Source organism: Geospiza fortis, unplaced genomic scaffold (genome assembly GCF_000277835.1).
Source record: "Geospiza fortis unplaced genomic scaffold, GeoFor_1.0 scaffold1, whole genome shotgun sequence".
NCBI classification, from domain to species: Eukaryota; Metazoa; Chordata; class Aves; order Passeriformes; family Thraupidae; genus Geospiza; species Geospiza fortis.
Window position 1 is genome coordinate 742,078 of NW_005054320.1, and position 26,966 is coordinate 769,043.

The 26,966-nt window shown below is 40.8% G+C and overlaps 1 protein-coding gene across 1 annotated transcript; it reads left to right on the plus strand.

The window, feature by feature from the left end:
• Positions 1-2: 2 nt before the first annotated feature.
• PLCXD2 (phosphatidylinositol specific phospholipase C X domain containing 2) lies at positions 3-25,563 on the plus strand (the record flags this gene model as incomplete). Its single annotated transcript, XM_031056695.1, has 4 exons — positions 3-33; positions 16,230-16,690; positions 17,868-18,109; positions 20,552-25,563. Coding segments are annotated over 4 exons (891 nt in total), but the record flags the coding sequence as incomplete, so codon positions are not given.
• Between the last annotated feature and the right edge of the window lie 1,403 nt (positions 25,564-26,966).

Sequence of the window (26,966 nt, forward strand, 5' to 3'; positions counted from 1 at the left end):
GCTCCCTGCCGCTCTCCAACCTCGCCATTCCGGGTAGGGCGGCGCGACGAGGTGTACGCGGCCGGGGCTGTCCGGGCGGTGGTGGGGGAGTCGCGTCCCCCGTAATAAAGTGTTGAGGCGGAGGCTGGGGCTGAGAGGAGCCCTGTCTATCGCAGCAGAGAATGGTGGGCTTAATCTCCTGTAAATACCGCTGTGAGACCCTAACCAGTGACCTGCTGCTTTAACTGCCTGTAGAAAAGGTAGCTGTGACCGCTAGCGGCCGCCCTGAGCGTTTGCAGGTGCTTTAAGTAGAGCTGAAGTCGGGTGGGGAGAATGGCTTCGCTGCGTTCACCCAGCAACTGGAGGGTTGTCAAACGGAAGATCTGCTGAGATGGGGCTCTCAGCAACCTGCTCTCGGGGGGAGTCTTCCTGGTCGTGTCAGAGGGCTTGGAACTATGTCATCTTCAGGCTCTCTCCCAGTCCAGACCATTATATGGCATGTCTTTTATATCCCGGTTTACAGATAGATAAGCTTATAAATGACGACAACAACAGATGACCTGAAACTTACTTAGTCTGATTTTCTGTCTCTAAAGGGCAAAAAATATTCTTCCTTGCAAATGTCAATAGGGAAGATTTTAGGGGTGGTTACAGTAGCTCCTTCTGATGCTGGATTTTGCACTCTGGTACAGGCTTGGTTTTCATTTTAGTGCTTTAGCTTGTCACTAGCACTTTGGATATGTATGTTGTAGCATACATATCTCAGGTTGTGTCTGGGGAGGTTCAGGATGGGCATTAGAAGGAGTTTCTTCACAGAAAGGATGATTAGACATTGGATAGGACTGCTCAGGGAGATGATGGAATCACTATCCTTGCAGGTCTTTAAGGAAAGTGTGGATGTAGCACTGCCACGGTCCAGTTGGCAGTGGTGTTAGGCCTTGGGTTGGACTCTGTTGACCTCAGCATTGTTTTCCAATCTTCTGATCCTATATAGCAGACATTCAGAAATACCTCCCCAGAAACAGAGTAACTTTGTGTCAGAACATAGCTGCTTCTCTACATGCTCAAATGCCCTTGAAGCATGTAGAGAAAGGGCAGTGCACCTCCTATGCGCTGACTGGTGTGTTACCTGAATCAGAACAGTTAAAATGTTAGGTTTCAATCAAAAATGGTGCTCTTTCCTATCTTGACAGTAGTAAAAACATTTTATGTTCTGATGAACAGGGAAGTGAGACAGAAAGTAAATTCAATGTTAATATAAAATTCTAATGCCAGCAGACTTTGGAACTTCTTGCAAAGAAAGGCTTCTCTGTTTTAGTGAACTCATAAATCAACTTCTTGTAGCCACTTAAAGACTGTGAAACTCTGCAGAATGTTATGATTTAGGTTGTATTAGGGGCAATGCTGCTGTCCCTTCCAAACATACCGCAACCAGTGTTGCAGCAGAGAAACCAAGTAAATGAGTAGTTATTTCAGTAATGCCATGGTTAGAACAGCCAATGTTTTTTTAAGAGCTTGCAGTACAGGTTTATTTGTGATCAAGGTTGGTGTATCTCCCCACTACTTTCCTGTATATACCTCATGCAACCTGCAAGCAGGCAAAAGTTATTTTGGGTAGACTTTTGTCATTTTTTTTTTATTACTGTTATTATAGACCAATGACTATTTTGCTGAAGTGGGGTTTTGGTGTTGTGCTGGACAGAGCAACCTTTTTGAGAGCCGAAGCTGGGGGAGGGGTTGGGGGGATGTTCCTAGCAGTGTGGAATAAAGGTGGCAGTTGAGGAATCTTTGCAGATGCTGAACAGCAATAGAGATCAGTGTTACCTTCAAAAGAGAGATGAAAGGTCGAATGAGAAGCAGTTTTGTCTGTTGTTAACACCTGTGTGTGCATATGACAGGAGTAGCCTGCTTTTGTCCATCTCAGGATACATTTTTCTCCCCTGGAATGATGGACTCAGTTGGTTTTGATTTGAGGAGTTTGTTTGCTTCTCCACCAAGCTCCTTGTCATCCTTTGTACATAGGAATAGAAATAGAGCTCCAGGAGTGGAAACCTTAAAACTTTTTTTAACTTGAAATAAAATCAGCACTCAAAATCATGACACTGTTGTTGTTTTATACTTTGTTTTATACTTTGCGCTTTGAGGAATTGCAGCATTTAAAGAATTGGTTTTTTTAAGAAAAGAACAAAACGATAGTATCATGGGGCTATTTAAAGTGAATGAATTGAGAGTGTACACACAAAAGAAACTTCTTAGATTTAATTTATTATGTACTACTGTGAGTGGGTAACTCCCTTGTATATTGCCCAAGAGATCTTCATAGGGTTCTCCTGCTTAATTTGTTGCAAACCTTTTGCTTTCAGAGCTGCTTGTTTTCACTGGCTTTAGAAAAGGCAGCTGTGACTTCTGGGGGTGCTTTTAAAGCTACATTATTCTGTGATCCCATGAGCTGTTAAATAATGGTGTGAAACACCTTACTTGATGGTACAGAAGATCATTCTTTCCTCAGGCTTTAGAGCCAACTAGGAGTAAGTAAATAATGGTGAAGGTGAGTGTTCATGAGGTATATGGGCTGTTTACATAATTACTTAACTCTTTCAAAGTCTCTCTTCCTTTTGAGCAGAGTTAAGACCCTTGTGTGTGATCAGTTCCCACATTTGGGCTTTTCTGTTACTTCTGTTGGGAAAAACTCTAGCCAAAATGCTAAACCAATATAGTCATTTGCAAGGAAAAGAGATGAGATTTCCTGTGCAATGTCATGAGAGGAGGGATCTTTTGCAATGAAAAATTGCCAAATATTAAGTAACTAAAATGTCATCAATGTCACAAGCATGCAGTATAGTCAACAAAAAAAACCACCTTCAAGTGTTGATCTTGTGTAAAAGTCTAGAAGGTTTTCTCTTAATTATATTCCAGTAATCTTCTTTGGATGTGGGTTTAAAAATGAACCCTTAAACATTTTGATTGTGGACATGATCCTTGGCAGGGTATTGTATAGTGCTTGTTTAATCTCAAGCTGATTTACATTAAAGAATTTTATGAAATCACAATTATGATACTTATATTTTCCTTGGTCATTTTTTTGATCTGCATCTGCTACTTTTCTTATTTCTCCATGTAGAAAAGGAACACAAAAATCTGGAATGCTCTCACTGATCAGCTTTCAGAGTAAATCAGCTAGTTAAAGAACTAGCTGGAGAGCCTAGCTGTTCCTTGCTTGTACTTACATCCTAATAGTTGATAGCACCATGGTATGTCCAGTTTGTACTGTTTCATTTGAACTGCTGCAGAAATTTTTAGAAAGGCAGGTATCTTGATGTGAAAAATGTGTATTTTATGATTGGCTTTTTGCAAATATTAAAATGAATATTATATGTGTTGTGTTAGAAAGTAATGCTGTATTAATTCTCTTAAGTAGTATGTTAAATATAGTTTTAGGTTATAACAAAATGTTAAAATAGAAACTATACTATGTAGGATACTTTTTTCCTAAAGAAAGGACTGACACGGAGACAGCAGTCACAGGACACCTAAATTATTCAGAGAAAGTTTCTCCTGATAATGGAGCAATAAATTCTCTAACTTTTTCCTGCATCGCTGGGGCAGGACAATGCCAGGCCGTTAGGATTATGAGGAAGAAGCTGATGATGACCAGACAGAATCCTGTATTTGAATGGAATTTATGCACCATGTATGAGATGTATGAATATGCAACAGGCTATTGTTTTTAAGGGTTAATCCTTTGTTAACGGGTGTCCTTTTTCGGCCTTATGCTGCCCAGAAAAGGTACCCGGAGTCCGTAACTCTTTGTTTCTATTGTCTCATATTGTCCTAATTCAAATTGTCCAAATTATTATTACTCTAATTGTATAACTATTTTTATAATAATTTTATTTCTATTAAACTTTTAAAATTTTAAAAACAAGTGATTGGCATTTTTCACACTTGATTACCTTGCTACTAGAGTCTGAAATCTCTGCATCTGAAGGTATGGCACCATTTTCCTGTTCCATCAAACTTTTGCATGAATACTTGTATTAGAACAGATGAAACACTTTTTCTGTCTCAGTCTTCTCTGTGTGAGTTCATGATAAGCTCATGCCTTTTGGTTTGAGACAGCAAGGCAAGGCACTTTAGCAGATGTTCACTGCCAGCTATCAGTGTTTAAGTATTTAATTAGTCCAGCCTCCAAGGTGTTGGATGAATGTTATGAGAAGAGCAGGCAGTTCTGTTTTCCTTTGGGTCTTGGTAATAATACATTTATTTAATCCTGTCTGGACTATTCCAATTTTATATATGGTTGTAACAGGTATACTTGGAGTTTTGGATCAATCTCCAACTGAGAACCTTGCTTGGTTCTCAGTTCTGGTCAGGATAGGTAGCTATGAGTTTTTCCATGCTGCTATTTTTTTTTCTTTGTCTTCCAGAGAAAACATATGATGGCTAAGGTAGGGATCCACTGCTGCTTGCAGGAGCCCCCAGAAGAATTATGGGTGCCCTTTAATAAATAAAGTAAGATAATCAAAAGTCACTTCTGTCCCCTGCCTTTCCTTCTCTCCCCCTCCAAATACAAATGAGTGTGTTCCCCAGGCTAACCTGGGAAGGTTTTTGTGGTGATGATAGTTTAGAGGGATTTTTTTATTTTGAGAAGTGGTTCTTGTCAGAAAAGCTGCTTGCAACAGCTGCTCACAGAGTTGGGCAAGCCCTAGGGTGGATGTTGGACTGTGTGGATGTCCTGAGGGAACACAGACGTTAACCTGATGTGTCATGGTGCTGCAGATATGGACAGGAAAGAACAACAGTTGGAATAGCTGTAGAATTAATGAGTGATTGTTTTCTTTCACATAGTTTGGCTGAAACAAAGGCTATTAGTAAAAACTAAGCGTAGTCGTGGAAAAGTCAATTTCAATCTGAACTAAGTTGTTTGATAGGAGTCACTGAAGAAGACAACTAAAAGATGGAAAATTTGGAAAAAGTAAAATGTTTTACTTTAGCACTTTGAAATGTGATACTAAAAAAACCCTTACACCAGTGATTTTCTCCTAGAGTGTAAGATTTTTTTTTAAATTTTAAATAAAGGTGTTTGTGTTGTAGGTCAAACCTGGTGTATCTAAGGCTGATTTGAAATAGCTTACTGGGGTTTTTTTATTATTTTTAAGCTTTTGCCACCAAAAGTCAGTTTTTCAACCACTGATACACCTAGAGCCAAATGTCACACTCAGCAGAGTGTTCTGCTGCTCTGGAACATGCAGGCTGGGCAGGCTGCCTTTCCGGGGAGAGTTGGGACAGCTCTCCACCTGTGGCTTCTGGTGGTGTAACAGGGCCTCTTCTATCATCTTCCAGTGATCCCAGCTGGTGTGTTCTTGGTTTCTCAGAAAGCATGTGGATGGCTGTCCATAATCTCATTTCTAAGTCATGCAGAGCATTTGGAATGTCGAGCCATTTCTGCCAGCATCAGGTTGGACAATGGCTGAGGAGTTTCCTGTGGGATGCTGCTTTGTAGGTAGCCAGAGATGACAGATAAAAAATGGGGTTTACCATTCCAGAAACTTTTTTTTTTAACAGAGAAAATCATATTGACCTGAATATGGCCAGAACAAGACCATATTGGAGACTCAGAACAGTTGGTAAAGTCTTCAACTTGACTGTTCGCTGATCCCCAAGAAGAGATGTGTCCTTGCTCTTCTGAAACAGTAAAACTTTGCTGCTCCAAACTATAGCATAGTCAAGCTGCCTAATTCCCCCTTACGACACACACGCTCTTGACTTTCTAGCCAACTTGTAATATAACTTTCCATAGTTTGTTCATGGCAGTGTCAGTGTGACTAACCCAAAACTTGCTACAGTACAGTGTGCCACTGTTTCTGCCCTTCCCTGAGAAGTTCATCCCAAGAGCCTCAGTAAGAAGCTTCCTGATTTTGATTTAAATTATCAAAGTACTATGAAATTTTCATTCCTGGAAAACAAAGCTTTACAAATACAGCTGGTAGGCAGTCTTAACAAGGAGCAGCCCTGCTGGCCAAAGCCCATGGTTCAGCTTAAAGGGGGGACAGAAGGCATGGAGAGGTGTTTCCTGGGTTGATAACCTGTTGCAGATGACTGAGTTGGTGCAGTAGTGTGACTGTCCTCTTGTGCCAGGTTCCAACACTTGGAGGTGATGGGGCCCTGAGCATCTTCTGTACAGGATGCCATCATCCCATCCACCAACTGACCAATTCTGCTGTCCTGACAGTGTAGCTGTTCCCTAAAAGCCCTGTGAACTGCTTGACTTGGAGTTGGCTAAGCAGAGCCAAAATGGTTCTGAAAAGAAGCAGCAGCAAGCACTGTCCAGTTGAGAGCTGGCCTCTAGGCTCTGACTGGATTGGGTGTTTTATCTCTTTGTTTGCCTGACCCTGGGTGAGCTGCTGAACTTGCTAATGCTATGATTTTCTTGTTTATTTGTTCATGGGCTGCCATGGCTGTGGATGTGCGTGCTGAGAGGAGTGGTGGTGACCTTGAGGCTCCATCCTCCTCCCAAACAGTATTCCTATGGAGTTCTCATTAAAAGGATCATTGAATCATCTGAACTGGCCATCTGTTGGATTGAAGCTCAGAGGGAAAAAATAAAAGTTTTATGTTCTGTTTTACCATGCTTTATTTTCCCTCTCAATTTAGTTTGCATCTACCAATGAATCAGGTGGTAACCACTAGAAGAAAGGATCTGCATGAGTATAATGATTTGAGTATGATTGATAAATGCAGAATTTTCTGAAAAGACAAGTTATTTGATTACTTTGTTAGGCTATTTGATTGTAACAGCAACTCTCAAATATTTTTAGAGAGGCTATTAAACTATCCGGACTGTTACACTGGTGAGAGCATTTGATGTTCTTAAGTAACCAAGTATTCTTTCTGTATGTCGCTCTGTGAGGAACTGGTCTGGCAGACACTAGGTCTGTGTAGGAGCTCCCCTGAAAAGCCAGTCGTAAGGCTTCTCTTTTTAAAGAGCTTCTGTCATCTCTTCAGCCAAAACCAAATTACTCTTGAAATACTACTAAATTTTCTTTAGACAGTATATGAAGGTCCTAATTAATTTGGTTTTTTTCTGGAAAAAATTTCTTCCTGTGATTTATTAAAATCTGTACCCTAGAGAAGGACTTAAGTGTGTCTGGTAAATGAGTCTGTAAAGTGTCTTCAACTTGACTGTTCACTGATCTCCAAGGAGATATGTAAATGGTAAATGAGTGCAGAACATACGAAACTTTTACTTCCAATGGAGAAAACTAGTCATAATGTTGATATAAATGGTTGTTGCTCTCCTTCCATGTTGTGAAAGTTTGTTTGCCTGCTTTTCCAGCAAAGATGCTAAAAGAGGAGAAAGTACCATGTAATAAAAATTTCTCTATAGCTTTCTCAGAAGAGAATGAACCCTTGGTCCACTCAGTTCTGAGTGGTCACAAAAGAGGAGTTTAGGACTCTAAGCTGAAAGGTTTTTTCCTTTTTGAGCGTGTGGATCCAGTCAGGCTTTGAAATGGTAGTGATATGCTGTGTCTTTCTTGCATTCCCGTTGCAGACAGCTGAGAATGTTGATAAATGAGAAATCATTGTTAAGTGAACTTAACCTTCAATGGCAATAACTCCAACCAGTGCCAAAAGTATTTCTCCTGGCTGGAAAGAAAATCAAACTACTCTGTGACATTGTGTGTGACAGTTTTAGGTTGTCTTTAAGCTCTTGCGTCCCATTGCACTGCCTGAAAGGGGCAGTGGGAGAAATCAGGATAGTTCTTGGATAGAGAGAGGGAGTTTTCTTAAGAGGATTTGGTCCGTACTAGGATTTGTCTTTCTTAATGGGACTGCATTAAGAATATCTAAAGGATTCTTGTAGGTTTCTTAAAATATACCCATCTCTGTAGTTTTAGATAAAGCAGAAATGAGAAACATTCCATTGATAATCAATTATCTCCTTTTGCTGGGCAAGTTAGTATGAACTATTAACTTTTCATTATTGATGAACTTTTAAGATGTTAATCTTCTAATAAGAAAATCTGGATTGTTAATGACCTGAATCCTTAGGACTTCTAGACTTTGAGAGGCACTTTTGCTTATCCTGTTTTTCCCTCAGTTTTGGCACACACAGGAGATCTGGTTTAAAAGAACAGCAGTGGGATAGCCTTGACTTGCTAGCGCTTACATCCTGTGTTTTTGGAACCTGGTTACTGTTCTTTTGCCCATCTTGGCTGTATAATGCCTGCTGTGCTGTGTCATGTGCAGTGGTTTATAATGTGTGGGGAATGTACTTTGTCTAGTAAGCAAAGCTTGTACTAAGTTCAGCGTCACTACAGCTCGGGTAATTCTTTGGTCATAAGTGACCCTGTAATGTTTTTAAAGGAACGAGTATGTTTTTTTGACCTTGCTTCTTAGCTTCATGCTATGTTAAACATTTGTTTCTTGGAATTTTCATCCTGTTAGTATTCTATTCTAGTAAAGACCAACCCAGCTTATTCAGATCTATTTAAGTTTACTCACAGCACACTTGTCTGCCCTTGTGCTTTCATTTGTTGCTTCTTTGTTGGCCAGATGTTTGCAGAAAGTGTCTTGAGCTGTTGCTTCTGACTAGTCCACAACCTTGGAACCAGGGAGGCTTGCAGTATGCTGAAACATGCTTGTATCCAAAAACCCCATGAGTTTTTGTCCTGTTTTCGAGTGATTGGCAGTGCACAGGTAATGTTCTATGTTGGAAGGTCTCTACACTTTACATGCTGTATAATCATATTTTTAATATTCCATGAAGGTAAATTTGCAAGGGGTTGGTGACATGATGCTAATCCCTGTCCCTCTGCAGTATTTGCAGGAAGTATTATGTGGAAATAAAAGATATTACCAAATGGTACAGAATCGTAGAATATGCTGAGTTGGAAGAGACCCACAGGATCATCAAGTCCAGCTGCTGGCCCTGCACAGGACAACTCCAAGAGTCACACCCTGTGCCGGAGAGCATTGTCCAAACACTGTTTGAACTTCGACAGGCTTAGTGCTGTGACCACTTCCCTATTCCAGTGTTTAGCTGCCATATGGGTGAACAACCTTTTCCCAAGATCCAGTGTAAGCCTCCTGACTCAGCTTTGTGCTGTTTCCTGAGTGCTGTCACTGGTCATGAGTGAACAGCTATAGCTACTATTTGTTGACATTGGAGGCTTGATAACATTCTGTTGATCAGTGTCATTTGTTTCAGCTCCACCATGGGTTATTTGACTATCTGTGAGTAAGTAGCATGACAAATAAACATACTGGGAAGTTAGATTTTACTGCAGATGCGATGATAAAAGGCTGCTGTCTAACAATCAGCACAAGGGCTTCAACAAGAAGTCATCCTGAACTGTGAAATACAATCTATTTAACATATAAATTGAATTGAAAAGTGAGCTGTTTAACATAAAATTAACTTGAGGAATTAGTATAAGCAGAAAAAAAAGAAGTTTAAAGATATGAATGAAATTTAATCCACAGTTGCAATTACTAGGATAAAATTAAGAGATCTGTCCATCATTTTAAGTCTGGCATCTGGAATATTTATACCTATATAATATTATTCTAACTATAACACAGCTTTTGAAGTGTCTTGAGCTGTTGCTTCTGACTAGTCCACAACCTTGGAACCAGGGAGGCTTGCAGTATGCTGAAACATGCTTGTATCCAAAAACCCCATGAGTTTTTGTCCTGTTTTCGAGTGATTGGCAGTGCACAGGTAATGTTCTATGTTGGAAGGTCTCTACACTTTACATGCTGTATAATCATATTTTTAATATTCCATGAAGGTAAATTTGCAAGGGGTTGGTGACATGATGCTAATCCCTGTCCCTCTGCAGTATTTGCAGGAAGTATTATGTGGAAATAAAAGATATTACCAAATGGTACAGAATCGTAGAATATGCTGAGTTGGAAGAGACCCACAGGATCATCAAGTCCAGCTGCTGGCCCTGCACAGGACAACTCCAAGAGTCACACCCTGTGCTGGAGAGCATTGTCCAAGCACTGTTTGAACTTCGACAGGCTTAGTGCTGTGACCACTTCCCTATTCCAGTGTTTAGCTGCCATATGGGTGAACAACCTTTTCCCAAGATCCAGTGTAAGCCTCCCGACTCAGCTTTGTGCTGTTTCCTGAGTGCTGTCACTGGTCATGAGTGAACAGCTATAGCTACTATTTGTTGACATTGGAGGCTTGATAACATTCTGTTGATCAGTGTCATTTGTTTCAGCTCCACCATGGGTTATTTGACTATCTGTGAGTAAGTAGCATGACAAATAAACATACTGGGAAGTTAGATTTTACTGCAGATGCGATGATAAAAGGCTGCTGTCTAACAATCAGCACAAGGGCTTCAACAAGAAGTCATCCTGAACTGTGAAATACAATCTATTTAACATATAAATTGAATTGAAAAGTGAGCTGTTTAACATAAAATTAACTTGAGGAATTAGTATAAGCAGAAAAAAAAGAAGTTTAAAGATATGAATGAAATTTAATCCACAGTTGCAATTACTAGGATAAAATTAAGAGATCTGTCCATCATTTTAAGTCTGGCATCTGGAATATTTATACCTATATAATATTATTCTAACTATAACACAGCTTTTGGTAGTTAAATGTCTGGGCATTTGAGGGCATGTGACTTCTTTCCTTGAAGCTGCCAGTCTTTGTCAGATGAAAGAAATGAAACAGGAATAAAGCTGCCGGATGATTAGCAGTCCCCTAATTTTTGTCTTTGAATGTGCAATCTCTTTCATGAATATTGCAAATTTAATGCTTGCTGCTTCGTGCTGCACATCTTTACCCAGTCGGAAGCAATTGGCAAATTGTGATCTCTTCATTGTATTGCCTGTGCCTGACTCGGTTTTGGGAAGGGCTGAGCACCAGTCTGCTGCCATGTCACTGGAGCAGCTCAGTAAGGTTTGCTGTCCGAACGCTAATCCAGTCTTGTGTACAGTGATTCCATGTCCTGCAAGTGCAGGAACATGCTTTTGAGGTGGTTCAGGCTGGACTTCTAGGCTCTCCTTACCTAAAGGACAATGAAGATAAATTTTCTTGGGTCATCTCTGCCTTTTGACTTCTCTGTGGGTGAGGTGGAGGTTATAAATACCTAGTTTTGTTAGTTGCTTTGTCCACAATCAATAGGTTTAAGGAATAGCTTTACTATAGGAATAGGATGTAATTTATATTTACGTTGTTAATTTTCATGTGAAATGTCTTGCTTCAATAATTCTTGAGGTTGCTTTTTTCCCCAAGAAAAGTACTCAGCATAATTTGTGGCAATGCACATTATTTGTGTGGTGGGGAACAACAGGCAGTGAGGGATTTTTTACAAAGACTTTACAGTGCGTGTTGCTATAAGAGTTTTGTGGTTCTTGCTCTGTCCAGGACTTGCCAGCCTTGCTGCTGTCACTGGGCAGTGTCCAAGCACCTTCACACGTCCTTGTGTTAGACATTAATTGAGAATCTGCTTAGCAAGCTCTTATACTGAGCTCCTGACAGAATGGGGCTGGTCTGCTCCATTCTTGCCATGTAGGCTCTGCCCTTTGGCTTTGAAGTTTTACAGATTTGGGTTGGTTTAGGTTATGCTTTTTCAAAAAGAAATCATGCTGTATCACATGTATCAGCAAGCAGCTTGGCTCCTGCCATTGCAACAGACTGGCAGGACTTTTTGAGTTTAGAGATAGAGCAAAGGAGAGCAGGGATTATTTTGACATCATGTTGCAATCAGCTTAGCATGTACTTAACATCTAACAGCTAAGCTATGTTAAAAGGCAGTGCCTGAGCTGGTAGTATATCACAGTGATCTTAAAGAAGGGCCTGGTGGATGATGTGGGTCTAGACCTTGCTGTTACCCCACAGCCCCACAAGTATCCAGTGCTGTTGCTGCAGGGTTTCAGTTTCTTGACCAGAGTCAAAACATTGTGGGTCCAGGTTTGGCCTAGATATTGGTGACTGGCCTTTTTAAATGACCACTGAAGACCCAACTGGACTTCTGCTGTCTTTCCAGCCTCAGTACTGATCACAGAATGATCGACAGAATTGGTGATGGTCCCCTGATCTCCTTAGATGGTGATGTGCTACCAACAGTGAAAAGGAGGATACGTTTTGCAACTGCAACTAGTGTTCTGCTTGGTTATATCTAGGTATACGTGTTGACTTTGATGTAGGAGGAAAGCTCCATTTCCTAGGCTTTTAGCAGAGCTATGGGGCAGGAGTTAATAGGATCTTTTCTAACTATACAAGTATGTCACACATAGTTCACTTTCCTGTTAAGGAGTGCCGTTTTTAAAGTATGGGTTGAAAAAGTTGCAATGTGGTGACTTGTTTGGTTTTTTGGTAGATTTTTTTCTTTTTTAACACTGCTTTCTAGTGCTAGGTTATAAGTAGAATTTGGTTTGTGATAGTGCAGGGAGAAAATTTGCTCTTTGTATCCTTAAAAGCGCCTTGTAAGTGTCAAACTGCAAAGGAAAGACTTTTGGAGCTGCAAAGTGAATTATCAGAATAAGGAAAATGAGTTGTTTTTTGGTTTAGATTTACTTAGACAACTCTGAGGAGACAACAATGTACTAGCGGCAAGATAAATTTCTCATTCCTTTGTAAATCAGATTTATCAGTTTGAGGGAGCATAATGGTGCAAGTGATTACTATAGGTTCAGGGATGCTGCACTGTCTTAGTTAATATGAAAATATTTCTTATGTCATTATTCTATGTTATAAATGATCAATCAAAAGCCAAATTATCAAAAAATGTGAAAATGTTTATTTATCTTCTTCCGCGACCAAAATACGGTACTCAAAAACACCACAGCCAAAGAGAAGACGTCAAGCCCGGGATCAGCACTGGGTGAACCTGGATCCGACCTCTGTCGCATCAGACCCTTCCCCGTTCTTCACGAGAGCCGCTTCTAGCAGGGATGGTTTATACAGTTTATTATGCCCGAGGCGAAGGAGTCCAAGTTTCTTTTGTAACTCTGCATATTCACAGTTGGTTCTTTCACTGTGCAGAGCTGGACAATCGCTGTTTCCTGGTTGATAGGCAGCGTTGATCGAATCCCTGGAAGTCGTGTATTCGCATGTATCTTTCTGGTGACTTCGGCTATCTTGATCAATGCTATCAACAGGGCGATGATCGCTCTTAGGTGTCTTCCGATGACTTGGGATAGCGGTGATCATCGCGTTGTGTGCATCTATTCTTGGGCTAAAGTGCCAGAATTTTGGAGTTTGAATAGACGTCTGCCTCTCAGGCCGCTTGTGGTCAGAGACTTGTTTGGATTTCACAATCTTTATAAAATACATTCTTTTATAGCATGAATTATTTCTAACATATATTACATTCTACAATGTTAAACTGTCTTCTACAGTGACCTAAACAGAAGAAAAAATAAAAATTGATAGAATTAAGAACTAGGAAAAAACTGAACAAAAAACACAACCAAATGAAAGATTTCCTTGTGCAGAGCTACTAATTACAAGGCAGAAGGCAAGCCCCTTGTGATTAAAGTCTACTTTCCAAATATTGTAGAAGCTTGAATGACTCATTCTGCTGTACAGGGAGGTAGGTGAAACTCAAATATCTATAAACTACAGTTTGAAGCATCATATGGCTTCTGAAATGTTTTTACTAGATGTTTGCTCCTGGATTTTGTTTGGGGTTGCATGTTTGGAGATGGGGAAAAAAGTCTAGGTGTTGCTCCACAACTGACAGCCACTTTATGATGTAGTTTCCTGGGACAGGTACTAAAAAGTTGCTTAAGATGGCATCTTTGGCACTTCTCACTTCTGTCTAGAAGACTGAATGGCAAGCCATAACAGAGATTCACTTACACAAATGCTGTGAAGAATTCATGGAGAATTGGTCAGAATTAGTTTTAGTGTTCATTTGTAAAGTTTAAAAACTCACCTTCACACTAGCTGTTCACTGATTTTGAACTAGTTGAAATCCATGGAAACAGAGCGCATTTAAGGTTATTGAGAAGTGATGTTTAGTTTATGCACAGTCTGTTCTTTCATCTGGATTAAAATGCCAACAAGATAATCCAATTAAGATCGTAATCTTCTTTGTAGCTCTGATCTTGCATCACAAAAATGCATCAGTGCTCAGGTGAGCAGTGGTACACAAATAAAAGGTTTGGATAAAGGAGGCTGTGAATGCCTCAAATGTTATCTTGAGATTGAATGTGACAGATTGGGATTTCAAAGAGTTGCAGACTGAGGTAGAAGAGGAAATTCAAGAAAAGCATAGTCCTAGAAGCAGGGACAAGCATGCAGGAATGTAAAACACAGGTGCCAGGTCACTGTATCCTGGGGCAGCTGGAAAATGAGTGAAGATGCTTTCTCTACACTTCAGCACAGATAGCAAGTGGGGTTTGGCTTAATGGGCCAAACTCTCATCTCCTATCCTGAAGAAAAAGGGTAGCAAGGGCTGTTAGAGCTTGTATTAGTGTTTTTGCTGGCTGGCAATTGACAAGAAAGGTGAGCCTGGAGCAGCTACAGCTTCTTGGCTAGATTGCTGGTACCTAGTGCAAATGACCACAGATCCTTGGAAAACCCCAATCTGTGGTGGATCAACTTCTGCTAGTCTTTGCTTTATGCTGTTCTGGTATGGTGCAGGCCAAGATACACTGCCTTTTCACTCTTTGTTCTGTTACTGACTTGGCTAAGAAAGGGATATTGCAGTCACCCTGAAACTTTTATTTTGGAGCTTTGTTGCTTCTCAGGTTTTTTTCCCATTTACTACTGAATTTTCAATTGGAGGTTTTTCTAATAAGCAATAATTTTATATTGGAGATGCAGTTTTTCTGCCAAGGTACAGGTTGTTTCACAGGAGCTTTTTTGGACGTGCATTATTTTGGTTGGGACTGGTGATTTTGACTGTTGGTTGTACTTTTTTTGATGAATTTTCTTTTCACCATGCCTTTGGTCACTTGAAAGCATGCCAGGTAAAAGACATGTTCATGAATTTGTTTAACATGAGCTTGGTATCCATCCACAGTGTAACTGGTGGTGGGTTCAATTGTTCCACCTCTAAGTCTGGCCAGTCATTGCCCACTGTTCAAACTACTAATCATTTTTCTGCCATCTTGGGGCTAAAGGGAGATGTGCTGGTAAGGCATGTGCAGCTGCAGATCCCTCAGTCCATAATGTGAATAAAGAAACCTGTTCCAAGATGATTGGTGTGTAAGGTTATGGTTGCATATACCAGGTGGAAATAAAGTCTCAGATTTTTAAAATGATTCTGGAGTCTCATCCTAGATCAGTCATGTACCAGGCTTTGTGAAAACTTTGGGCGTTGATTTGTAGTTTGTGAAGGAAGGAATGAAGGAAGGTTAGAAGGAGGTTTACCTTTACCACAAATGTTTGTTTTGTGGTGTTCAGAGAGCATTGAAATTGGGTGCTCATGAAAGAAAGTTCAAACTGAGGACCTTATGAAGCGATACACGGAATAAATAAACTCCACAACCAGATATAGTTAGTGGGTATGTATGACAGCACCCAGCACAAACAAGATAGCTCTCGTGAAAACTTGTGCCTTGAGTCTCAGTCTGACCCATATCTTTATTCACAAAGGTATTCCATATGCAATACATTGCACAACTTTTCTTGCATATTCAATCTCTGGCCCCACCTGTTCTCGCTTTGCATGGTAATCAGATCCACGCCCTTCTGGGCATGCGTGGTTTGCTGTGGTGGTTGCGCGGGGGTCTCGGTGGTCTCTGAGGCTGAGGATTGTGGTCTTCCTCATGACTGAACTTTTGAACTTTTCTCTTTGCGCCCTTGGTGCTTATCTGAGTACGTCTGTCGGCCCTTGATTAGCTTGGAGACGGAGGACTCCCTTTATCTGGTTTCTTTGCATCTCTTGGTCTTTTCTGGTATTATTCTTTATGCAAGAAGCTTCAGAAATTTGCATTTTCCTATGCCGTTTGTACCATGGCAGAGGTTTCTTAAGTAAAAAGGTTAAAATTCAACACATAGTTCTACAGGCTAAACTTTAAATTCTTAATTCATATTGCTAACTCAAGTGAACTCCAAAAATCTCTACTTCACTTATGCTTAACTCTTGTTATACTGTCAGGGAAAAGTAAGGTGTAAAGGATAGTCTGAAAGACTTACATATGAACATAATGCTTCTGCACCCCTGTCACACATGTAGGACTTTGTTCAGTTTTCAGGCCACATGGGTACATGTGTTATGGGATAGTCACTTTTTCTAAAATTAATTTTTCTTGGCTTTTTTTTCTAGGATCACATGATTCTTTCAGCTACTGGGTCGATGAGAAATCTCCAGTGGGACCAGACCAAGCAACAGCCATCAAACGTTTGGCCAGAATTTCCTTGGTTAGAAAGATCATGAAGAAATGGTCAGTGACTCAAAATTTGACTTTCAAAGAGCAGTTGGAAGGAGGGATCCGCTACTTTGATCTTCGTGTATCTTCAAAACCTGGGGAAATAGGACAAGAGATTTACTTCATACATGGCTTGTTTGGCATCAAAGTATGGGATGGGCTGAAGGAAATGAATAGTTTTCTTGAGCAGCACCCCAAGGAAGTAATCTTCTTGGATTTCAATCATTTCTATGCTATGGATGACAGCCATCACCACTTCTTGATCAAAAGGATCCACTCAGCATTTGAATCCAAGCTTTGTTGTGTTGAATGTGTAGAATATGTGACATTACTGTACATGTGGGAGAAGAAACACCAGGTAAGGAAAGGATGTTTTTCAAACTCAAAATGTTGATTTTAAAGAGACAAGCCAAGTGTAGCTCCCACTCACAGATATTGGACCAAGGATGTTGCTGATGGTCAAGTTAAAGCCCACTAGGGCCTCCTCTATGCAGTGTGCATGTTTTCCTCCATTTACATGCAGCCGTGTATCCCCTCATCTATGGTGAGGCCAGTCTGTCCTGCTCCCAAGCACATTTGTTTAACTGTAGTGTGCTTGTAGCCTTGTGCTCCTTACAAAGGAGTTTCTCTTCTGGAAGGGCATGTAATGCAGAGTTGTGTTGGTGACGATTTTATTAACTGTTGTCTTTCTAGCCAGTGTGAAGCATATAAGCTTTAGCATGACTAAGGTATGGATGGAATTTCTTACCTCCTTTGCAGCCATCCAGATCTGCAGAGGTGAGGTTAATGGCTCTTCTCTGTGGCAACTGCTCCCATAGGTACACAAAAACTGAGAACAGAAAAGGGTTTCAGCAGCAGCACATAATTCTTGAACTGGAAATGAGGCTTTGAGGAATTGTTCTGAACTGATGCTGTCAGTGTTAAGCTTCAAGATTAATCTTGTGTAAATGTGGGTGTTTGTAAAAAACGTGTCCTCTTTGTGCTGTAGAGAAGCACCTTACAAGGTAAAAAATATTAACTTTGGGTTTGAGGGTTTTGCTGACAGCAGAACTGCCTTTGGTTTCTCGTGCAGCAAGTGTGAGCACGATGCCAGTATGTCAGTCATGTGCCAATCAGCCCTGCACACTTTGCCCTCTTAGAAGGAGGTATTCAGAAGATGGCAAGGCTGCTAAAATCCTTACCTTCAAGTACAGATAGAGTATTTTCTGGCATTAAGAAATTGCAAAGCTTTTAAGCTGAGCTCTTTAAATGACAGAGGCAACTTTGTCATTTTAAACTGATGACCCATAAAGCCTGAAGCAATTCTGTCCTCAAAGCTGAATAAAATTATCTCCATCTCCTTTGGCTGTAGTGCAACAAACATACTGACACTCATGATTCAAGAGCAACTTTTTTGCTTATTTCTCTTCACTGCTATGCTAGGTGCAACAGTACTGTATGAACATAAACCAATGCAGCAGCCTGTTCATATAAAAATATAGTAATTTTGACTTGTTTTGGTTTTGGTTTTTTTTTCTTTTTTTTGGTTCTCTTAGGTTCTCATATTTTACCACCACCCTTTGTATCAGGAATATCCCTTCCTGTGGCCAGGTAATAAAATGCCAGCACCATGGGCTAATACAACTAATGTGCACAAACTGCTGCAGTTCCTGGAGACCACACTTGGGGAACGAAGTCGTTATGGGACTTTCCACGTATCTCAAGCAATTCTCACACCTCGAGTGAAAACGATTGCACGGCATCTGATTCGTGGTCTGAAGAACACACTTGTTCATAGGTAAGGACTTGTCTTGATTGTCTCAGTTCTTTACTTAACATATCTTGTGTTGAACGAGGCACTGAGCAAGAAAGAAACTAGGAGATGTTAGCTTAGGCTTGCTGAAAGCATGCCATTTTGCTCAGTACTTTTGTTCATGAAATATATTTGCAATAAGTGAAAATAAAGACAGTGCAAATAATAAAGGAACAGGGTATATATGTGTTTCCTGGTAATTGGAACTTTTAAAATGTGATATGATTTTGTAAAATGTAGGCTGGATGTGCGGCTTCAAACCAGTAATTCATTTCAAACTGGCTGAAGTTGGATTTAAGGTGGGGGGGGCGGGGTGGGGTGGAAAAAGCTTGTACCACAGAGGAAAATTGCTTATTTCTGGACTTAGTTTTACATTTATCCATACAACTGTCTCAGTAATTTCAGTAACAGCCAGAGATTTATGACCTAGGGCAGTATTTTACCTTATATTTTAAGGGGGCTGGGGGGGAAGTTTTCCAAAAATTAGATTCACCATTTGACTTTTTTTAAATACCATTGACCATTGTACAATTAATTTTCCTATGAGTAAGGTCCCTGTAAGAGAGTTTTGCTTTGATTAGCACAGAGTGCCAGTGATTTTTAATAGTATTAACAGCATGACCAGGATAGTTCCATATGATTTATTTTATGGAATTACCACCTTCTAGCCCGTTTGCTAAAAATTACCAGAACTGTAAAAGTCCTCGTGGATATTAGGAAGAAATCTTTACTTTGAGGGTGGCGAGGCCCTGGTTCAGGTTGCCTAGAGAATTTGTGGATGACCCATTCCCTGGAAGTGTTCAAGGCCACGTTGGGTCGGGCTCGAAGATGTCCCTGCAAAAGGCAAGGACTGTTAGAATGCGATGATATTTAAGGTCCTTTCCAACCCAGGCCACTCAGTGATTCTGTGAATAAGAAAATCGCTGGTTAGGTATAAATCGCGGCATTGTCAGTCCCGTTCGTGCTTAGAGGCGTTAGTCCGGCCCAAGCTGTTGGTTCTGTGTCGGGGCCGCACCTGTGCCGGCCGCGCTCGCCACCAGGTGGCGCTGGAGGCCCGCGAGCGCCGGACCCTGCGGGGCATCCGCGCCACGGCCGGGAGGGATTCTGGGCCAAAACTACCGAAGGATCGTTGCATTTCGTGGAATGGGCGAGCAACTCTGTTTCGAGGGACTCCTGGCACCGATCTGTGCTCTAAGCTACTGTTAGCGGGAAGCCTGCCTTCAGTCCGTCCCTTTCTCTCATCCTTACCACTTGCTTGCAATTAAACCGAAAGTTGCAGATAGGTGCTGCTGTTTGCATAAGTGTGATTACTTGTGTGCCTTTGCAAAAGCTAGCTGATATGCAAATCTGTCCTTGTTTTATGTAGATGCCTGCCTTCTTATATGGAAATTTTGCCCTGGATTTGAATATTTAAATGTTCTTAGGTCTTGATAAAGAAGACTTGCAACAAGTCACACTTAGCTGGCTGAAGTCTGGTGTGTCCCTTGGCAGTAGTTATGCCTTCACTCATAGTTCTCGATAAGTTTTTTTTATTGTCCTGATTCAGCAGGCATGAAGTGATTTTAAGTTTCTTGGGTTTGCTTTTTTCTCTTCATCATTCTGTTAGCTAATTTGCTAGCCTACCATCTTCTCAAATAATGTATACATGTTACAGCACTAATCTAAATAATGCAAATATATTTAGCCATTTGTGCCTAACTGCTGAAAAGCATGGTATTTCATGTTAGAGTGCAAGAAAGCTGGTGCAGACTCCTGGCTTGCACTGTTGTCCAAGAAATATTTGAAATTTCTCCCCGTAGTAGAATTTCTAACTCTGTTCAATTCAGTTCCTGACACACCTCTCCTTTATCCAGCTGTAGCGATGTATCAACAGGATGTTCAACCCCTGTGGAGCTGACAGCTTCGTTCTAGGTTTGGTTTCCCTGACCCCATTGCTCTGAGTGAGTCTGGAAGCTGGAGAGAGTTTGGGAGAAATGCAATGCTGCTGCCTCCAACAACTTTTTCTCCTGCCTCCCCTGAGGCAGAGGAGGGCAAGGGAGCATCTTGGGCCCGGCCTTGCTTTGTGTTACACTGGTTTGCTGTGAAATTGAGCATTTGACTTAACGTGTGCTTGGGTGCAAAGAAACCACGGTGGAGAAAATTTTAGTGCAGAGTTAAATCCTGAAGCACAGACTACCCATTGAATATAGAGGGGTTTTGTATGTCTGCTAGTTGGCATTGATGACTGACCAATATGTCTGTTTGATAGCTAATGACCATGTGCTGTGTTAAGCACTCGTCAGCCAATTGCATTTAGGTTGACAGCCCTGATCACAAATATGAGATATATATTTTTGTAAGCAGCATGTTGTGTTTGAAAGGAGGGGAGTATGTATACAAAAGTGCCTCTTTTAAAGTGTTTAATTTTCTTTATTTCAATTTCTTTAGGAACCTGCCCATGATTTTGAATTGGGTGAAAGCACAGAAGCCTGGTGTTATGGGTGTTAACATAATTACATCAGACTTTGTGGAGCTGGTTGATTTTGCTGCTACAGTTATTGCATTGAACGACCTCCTTTTGGAAGAGGATGAATCTGCAACTTAAATCCTGACTGCTGTGTTCCACCTGTGCTCCTTAGTGGACATCTTTGAACTATACTTAGTGTTTTACTTGTCAAGTGAAACCTGTTGTAATCTCTCTCTATGAAAAAATGTTTCCTAGAGGAAACGTGGTTAAACATCACGTACAGCCAGGTTCCTTCTCCTGGAGTTGTGTGGACCTGAGTCAGCCAAGTACTGTGTGTGTGTTGCTGTGTCTGTCTGTCTTTCTGTGTGTGCGTGCTCTGTTTGGCTGAGCTGTGCACACATCTGCTGCTGGCAGGGGCTGGCCTCTGGAGCAGATGTACCCTATTGTGGCACACATCTCCTTGGTGACCATACTACCAGCGCCCATGTATCTGCATCCTGCCTGCTTCCCATGGCCAGGGATCACTCCAGGGATCACTGCTGATCCCATGGCAGCATGACCATGGGATCTGACCGGGTGGCATTGTTCTTGGGCCACCTCTGGCATAGCTGGGCTTAGCTGGAGGCTGCTGCTCTGTTCATTATGCTGTTTTAGACACTACCTCTGACTTACTTGGAGACAGTACTGCTGTTGTTCAGGAGGAAGCTGTTAACACTGTGTTAAATATCCAAACTGTCCTTTGGGCCTGAGAGGTTTGGCACAATCTTTCTTCTTGACCTCTTTATTTTACTTTATTACTTCAATAAATTAGTTGCAACTGTGCTTAAGTATATTTCTTTTGGCATTAATTTGGAGAATATTTCAATCTCCAGATTTTGAGGATTATGACTCAAGTCTGAATTCCTGTTCCCTGTGACATATAGGAAACATTAATTTTCCTGAATTACTGGGACATTTAGGAAAATACAGCATAACCTTTCTCTTTTACCTCTTGGTCACGTGGGTTTTTTTAATCCGTCAAATTTTCTTTGGGGAAAGTCTATCACCCAGGCAGCCCTTTTCTGGAAAGAGGTGGGCCAAGTGGGGGCTTGCTTGATATTCAGAGAACTGGAGCTGACATGGACTGCTCAAAGCCTAAATATTGGATCACTGTGATCGCTGATGGGACATTGAATTCTGCAGTCAGACCTGAAAACTGTGCTTTTAGATAGAGAGCCACACCTATTGAGGGAGGAATTTCTCCAGCCTTCACCTGCTTGTGACAGAGTAAACAATAATCACACAAGCAGAGGAGGGTGTTAGTACTACTTCTTTCTTTAGTCCCATTTATTTTTGTGCTGGTTCACAGTGAAGTGTGACCATGTATGTTCGGGCCAATGCAATCATATATTGGTACTTATCAGCACTTAATTTAATAGCTGGCAGTATCCTATGGTCTCGTTTATCGTTTTTTTTTTCTAAAGCACAAAAGGGACTGATTAGCAGATACTTCTCTCTGCTCAATCATCTTCCTGAAGAAGCTGTTGGTGCACTAATTATACACTGATTATGAATTTGTATTTATCTCTAAGCTTATTTATTATAGAATGGATTGTCTATATACATATTTAATTCAAATGAAAAATTTATCTCCAGATTTATTATTTCTTTCGTTGTTTTATCCTGTGTCTGCCATCATAGTCTGACAGCTGTGAAAAATCCCAGCCTTCTTTGTTTGCTTGTCACAACTCAGGAGAAATGTAAAGGTTTGCAAACCTTCCATGTGAACCTTGGCCGAGTCAGAGCAGACTGTAATCTGATTTATCTGTTGTTCGCATGGCTTTCATTAGAATTCCTTGAATTTTTTAACTGAATCGTTTCTCAGAGGGGGTTGGAGGTAGGGGAAGCGCTTGTCACTCAGTCTCCTTTCCACTTGTGTCTCAGTGTTAGGGGACAAGTCATAAAAATCAGGGTTTGGGAACTATGTTCAAATTTCTAGTTTAATACTTCTTTTTAAAACCACAGCAGAAGGTTTTTATTAGGTTTGGTATTTTTTTTTTCTTGTTGATGAAACCATCAGAACCTGTTTTGAACAGTTCTGTTCAGTCTGCAAGTTTATTTAAAATACCTGGATTTTCCTTAGCTGAATTTTATGTTTACTTTACTACTGATTTACTCATGGCCCCAACTGAAACTCCATGTGGATTTGGTTTTGTTGGTTTTCTTCTGAAAATTGTCTTGGTGCTCAGAGCTCAATTGAGTGTTAACATCAAGGCTGTAGGTTTGATCCCTGTTGGAATGGACCCCCTGTATGGACCATTCATTTAAGAGCTGGATTCATGACCCTTACAGGTTGCTTCCAGCCCAGAATATTCTGTGATTCTCTAACCTGGCTTGAATGCCAGTGAGGCAGAAATAATACCTTTGCAAGGTTCCCCTGTAGAACCGGAAGACAAAGCAAGGTGAAGTGAGTATGATGTTTGTATTTGACCCTTAATATATTTTGTACTGTATATATATATCTGCCTCAAGAGAGATTTATTTGGCTTAACCAGTATTTGTATTGTGTGTGCACAGTAATGACTGGTATTAGTCCTTCTGCTGTATTTATTTGGATAGAGATGGGATGGGCTCAGGACTTTGGTTACACATTTTTAAGTGCAAACTCAGAAGTTTCTCTAACATATTGGCTGTTATTTCTTGCCTCATGAAACATGCTGGGTATTAAGAGTGTTAGCAGAGGGAAAAGAAATGGAAAATAGATTTAGTATTAATGCTTTAAGTATGTGGCGGGGGGAAACCTTTCTGTAAGTTTGGCCTGTCAGAAGAGACTTGTGTGTCATTTCAGAGCTTGGTGGTGTGCATCCAGTGTGAGGAACCTGACAGTCTTAAATGGTGAGTTGGGCAGTTGGCAGGTAACATTTATCTGTGACATGACATCTCCCTTGGCTACTCTGGGCAGCATTCATGCTGGTGTTTAGAATTGGTCCTAGGGTTGTCCGGAGCCATCCCAAGCAATATGAACTACCTTTCTTGTATTCTGTTACACAGAGAAAAGCTATCCATATAATGGGCTTATCTTGCTTACTCAACACCAAAACATATTCAGACTTCCTCATGCTTTGCAAAATTGAGCTCATCTAGGCTTGGACTTTGGGCTGTGGACTCTATTTTCCAGCATTACAAAATTAAAAGGTATGCTGGGCAGGAAGGGAGGATCAAGGAAGTAGGGCAGTAGTTTGCATCCAGTGCCCACACAGTAGGTGTGGCAGTGCTTAGCCCAGTTCTGGGCAGCAGAGTGGAGCAGGTCTGGCAGGTGAGCAACAGCCTTGCAGCTCACACTGAGGCACTTGGCCAAGTCTGGCCCCTGAGCAGTCTGCTCCTGAGGTCAGCAAATAACAGCCTGCAAGGTCAGGATGTGTGAGCTTGGGGAGAATAAAGATGGGTATGAGCACAGGAGAAGGCGGGAGGTTCTTACTCTTGGTGTAGATGTACGTCTGGTGAATACAGTGGTTTTAGTCTTATTTGTATATCCGTAAAGCAGTAGAGTTCACTTTTAAACAGGCTGGGAAAAAAAACTCCCCAGAAGAATTGTTCTGACCCCTTGACCATTTGGTAGGTGCTGGGAGAGCAGAAACCAGAAAACAAGCAGCTGCTTGAGGCAAAGTACTTAAACTGTGTATTTTGGCTCAAACGGGAGTAGGGCTTCTGCCAGCATGCTCATCTATTCTCATCTGGCTAAGCCTTTGGAAGTAGTTTCTTTGTGTACTTCTCTCAGGTGTCAGAGTTCATTGATGCATCATTTAGCAGACCAGGGTTTAGGACTTAGGTAGATAAAGAGATAGAGGGCATAGATACTTTGATTTAGGGTTGGGTTGCCTATGGAAGTCTTACTGAGCATGTGTGACTTGAGGTTTACTTAAATATATGCAGTATTTAATATGACATCCATATACTGTTTTCGTAAGACTTTCATATTGACTTGAGCACATAGTTACCAAACCCTAATAAGCAAAATTTTGGTCAGAGGACCACTGTTAGGGACAAAACTTCAGGCAACTTTTCAATACTTGTTGAAGCACAGACAAATTGTCTAATATGGGGAACAGAGCTGACTCAAAAAATTATTTGAAGTATAGATTAGGTCCAAATGAAGTTCTTTTGGCAGTGAAAAATAAGATTTTTTTTTCTACTTCTTTGACAAATCCTTATTCCAGCTTTGGTTTTTAACTCAACAGATGAGTAGAAGAGCCAGAGCATATGGTGAGAAGCAAATAATTTTATGCTAAGGACATGTATGTAGGACTAACTGTGGTAAGAGTATGATTATTTACTTAATGATACCTTTAATGGTAATCCTATCCGCTCTTTGGTTTAGGCTGTTAAATCAGTCTCTTTTGCATTAAAAATCATCAGTCCCACTAATTCAATACATCTGTTCTATTGAAGTGTGTTTACTCCTAAATGCATATTTATTTTTCTAAAAGTCTTACCAAGTAAACTGTTAAACTATAGGGACTGCAATAGGAATGTGAACTCTAGAACTGTATGCTGAATCTGCTTATATTTTGTAGCCATGAATATTTATGCATTGTGTGTTGTCCATTTAAATAGTACTTCTCTTACCCTTTGTTAGACCTGTCATACCATCTACATTGAACTGCAATGTATTCTTAATTTTGAAAGAAATGTTGATCAGCACACCCTATATAAAAATAATTTAGGTGGTTTTTTTATTTTTCTCAATGTCAAATATATTTTCCCGATGGATTTTTTTTTTTAATTTATACTGTGGAAGGGTGCCGAGGGGACAGGTGAAGAGGAGTTACCAATTCTCAGTATTTTGTGCAGTCTGTCTTCTTATGGCAGTTTGTGCTTTACCCACCTGTCTGATTTTGTGAAACCAGGATGCCTCATCTGAACTGCAGATAAATTTGGGGGTTTACATCTGTTTCTTCTGCTTTATATCGTTGATAGTTTTAATCCTGAAAATAAAACGTACAACTTGAGCTAATCATCTTTGCTGTGTGTTCTGTACTGCTGACTGTTTCGATACATGATGATTATGTTGTGAATCAACTAACATGAGTTGAGCTGAGTAACTTCTCTGATGCAGAATGGTGTCATGGAAGGTTGGTTTGGGATTTTTTTTGAGGTGATACATCTTGCTGTACGTGTGTCCCCTGAGGAGGCAGACACAGACAATATGCTTATTTTTAGGATGCGCTGACAACTTCTCAGTGCAAGTAGTAGTGGAAAGTGATAAGAAATCAGTGTGTGCTTGCACTTGTGTGTACACACAGCTAGCATCTTTGCCTGATTGCAATGGGACAAAAGCATGCTAATCATGGATCCAGTTCTGTCCTGGAAGGCAAGTACAACTTCTGTGCAGCCTCTACTGCTGTAGCACAGGTGCTGAAGCTCCATTGTAATACTTGATCAGGAAACAATCCAGAAACAAAACATTGATAATGATTCCTGGAGCCTGGGCTAATGTTAGATGCTTGTAACCAGTGAGATCACACACACCCTTCTCTTGGGTTGCTTTCAGCGTGCCTGTCTTGAAGATGTGGGAATACTGGAGGTGGGGGGAGGGAGAGGGTGGTCCTGATTCCCTCGTGTTTTCAGACAGTTGTGACTGAGGGGGAGCTATCTGTAGATTTTTTTTTTTTAATCCCAAAGTTAGAGCTGGAAATTCTGAGCTTAATCATTACCTGTTTTCTCAGACCTCAAAGCAGGTGTTTGCAAATCAGCCTTCATTAGCAGTGACTCACGCAAACCTAGCCATTGGTGTCAGTAATGTCTGCAATGTGCAGTAGGCAGGGAGTGTGCCACTAGGTTTTTTCAGAAAATACCTATGAACCTGAATCTAAAGTGACTGGCATAAGCTGCCAGTGTGTAAAAAGTTGATGGCTAAATAGCTTGGAGTGGCACCGTGGCTTCCACCCCCAACCCCACCATGAAAATTATGTACCTTAGAGGGGACTTCAGGTGCAAAAGTGAGCACGATTTCATCATATTACTCCCCTAGGGGATTTAAGGGTGTGGAGGTGTTTTTTTTGTTGTTGTTGGTTTGGTTTGGTTTGGTTTTTTCTTTTTTGTCTGTGTGCCTTTAGCAATGCAGGACAAGGTCACACATGTATATACATGCACATATATGCATGGAATAAATTGTTATTTTGAAGCTTGCAATGAGACAGCAAAAGCTAGAAGCATTTTCTGTGACAAATTTGCACGCCCTTTATACTGAGTTTCGCTGTTGCTACAAACCTGTGATTAGCTGTTCAAACAAAATCCTGATTTGCATTTGTCTTATTATATACCTCTTCGGGGATGCTGCTGAACTGTTAGGGACAAAACTTCAGGCAACTTTTCAATACTTGTTGAAGCACAGACAAATTGTCTAATATGGGGAAC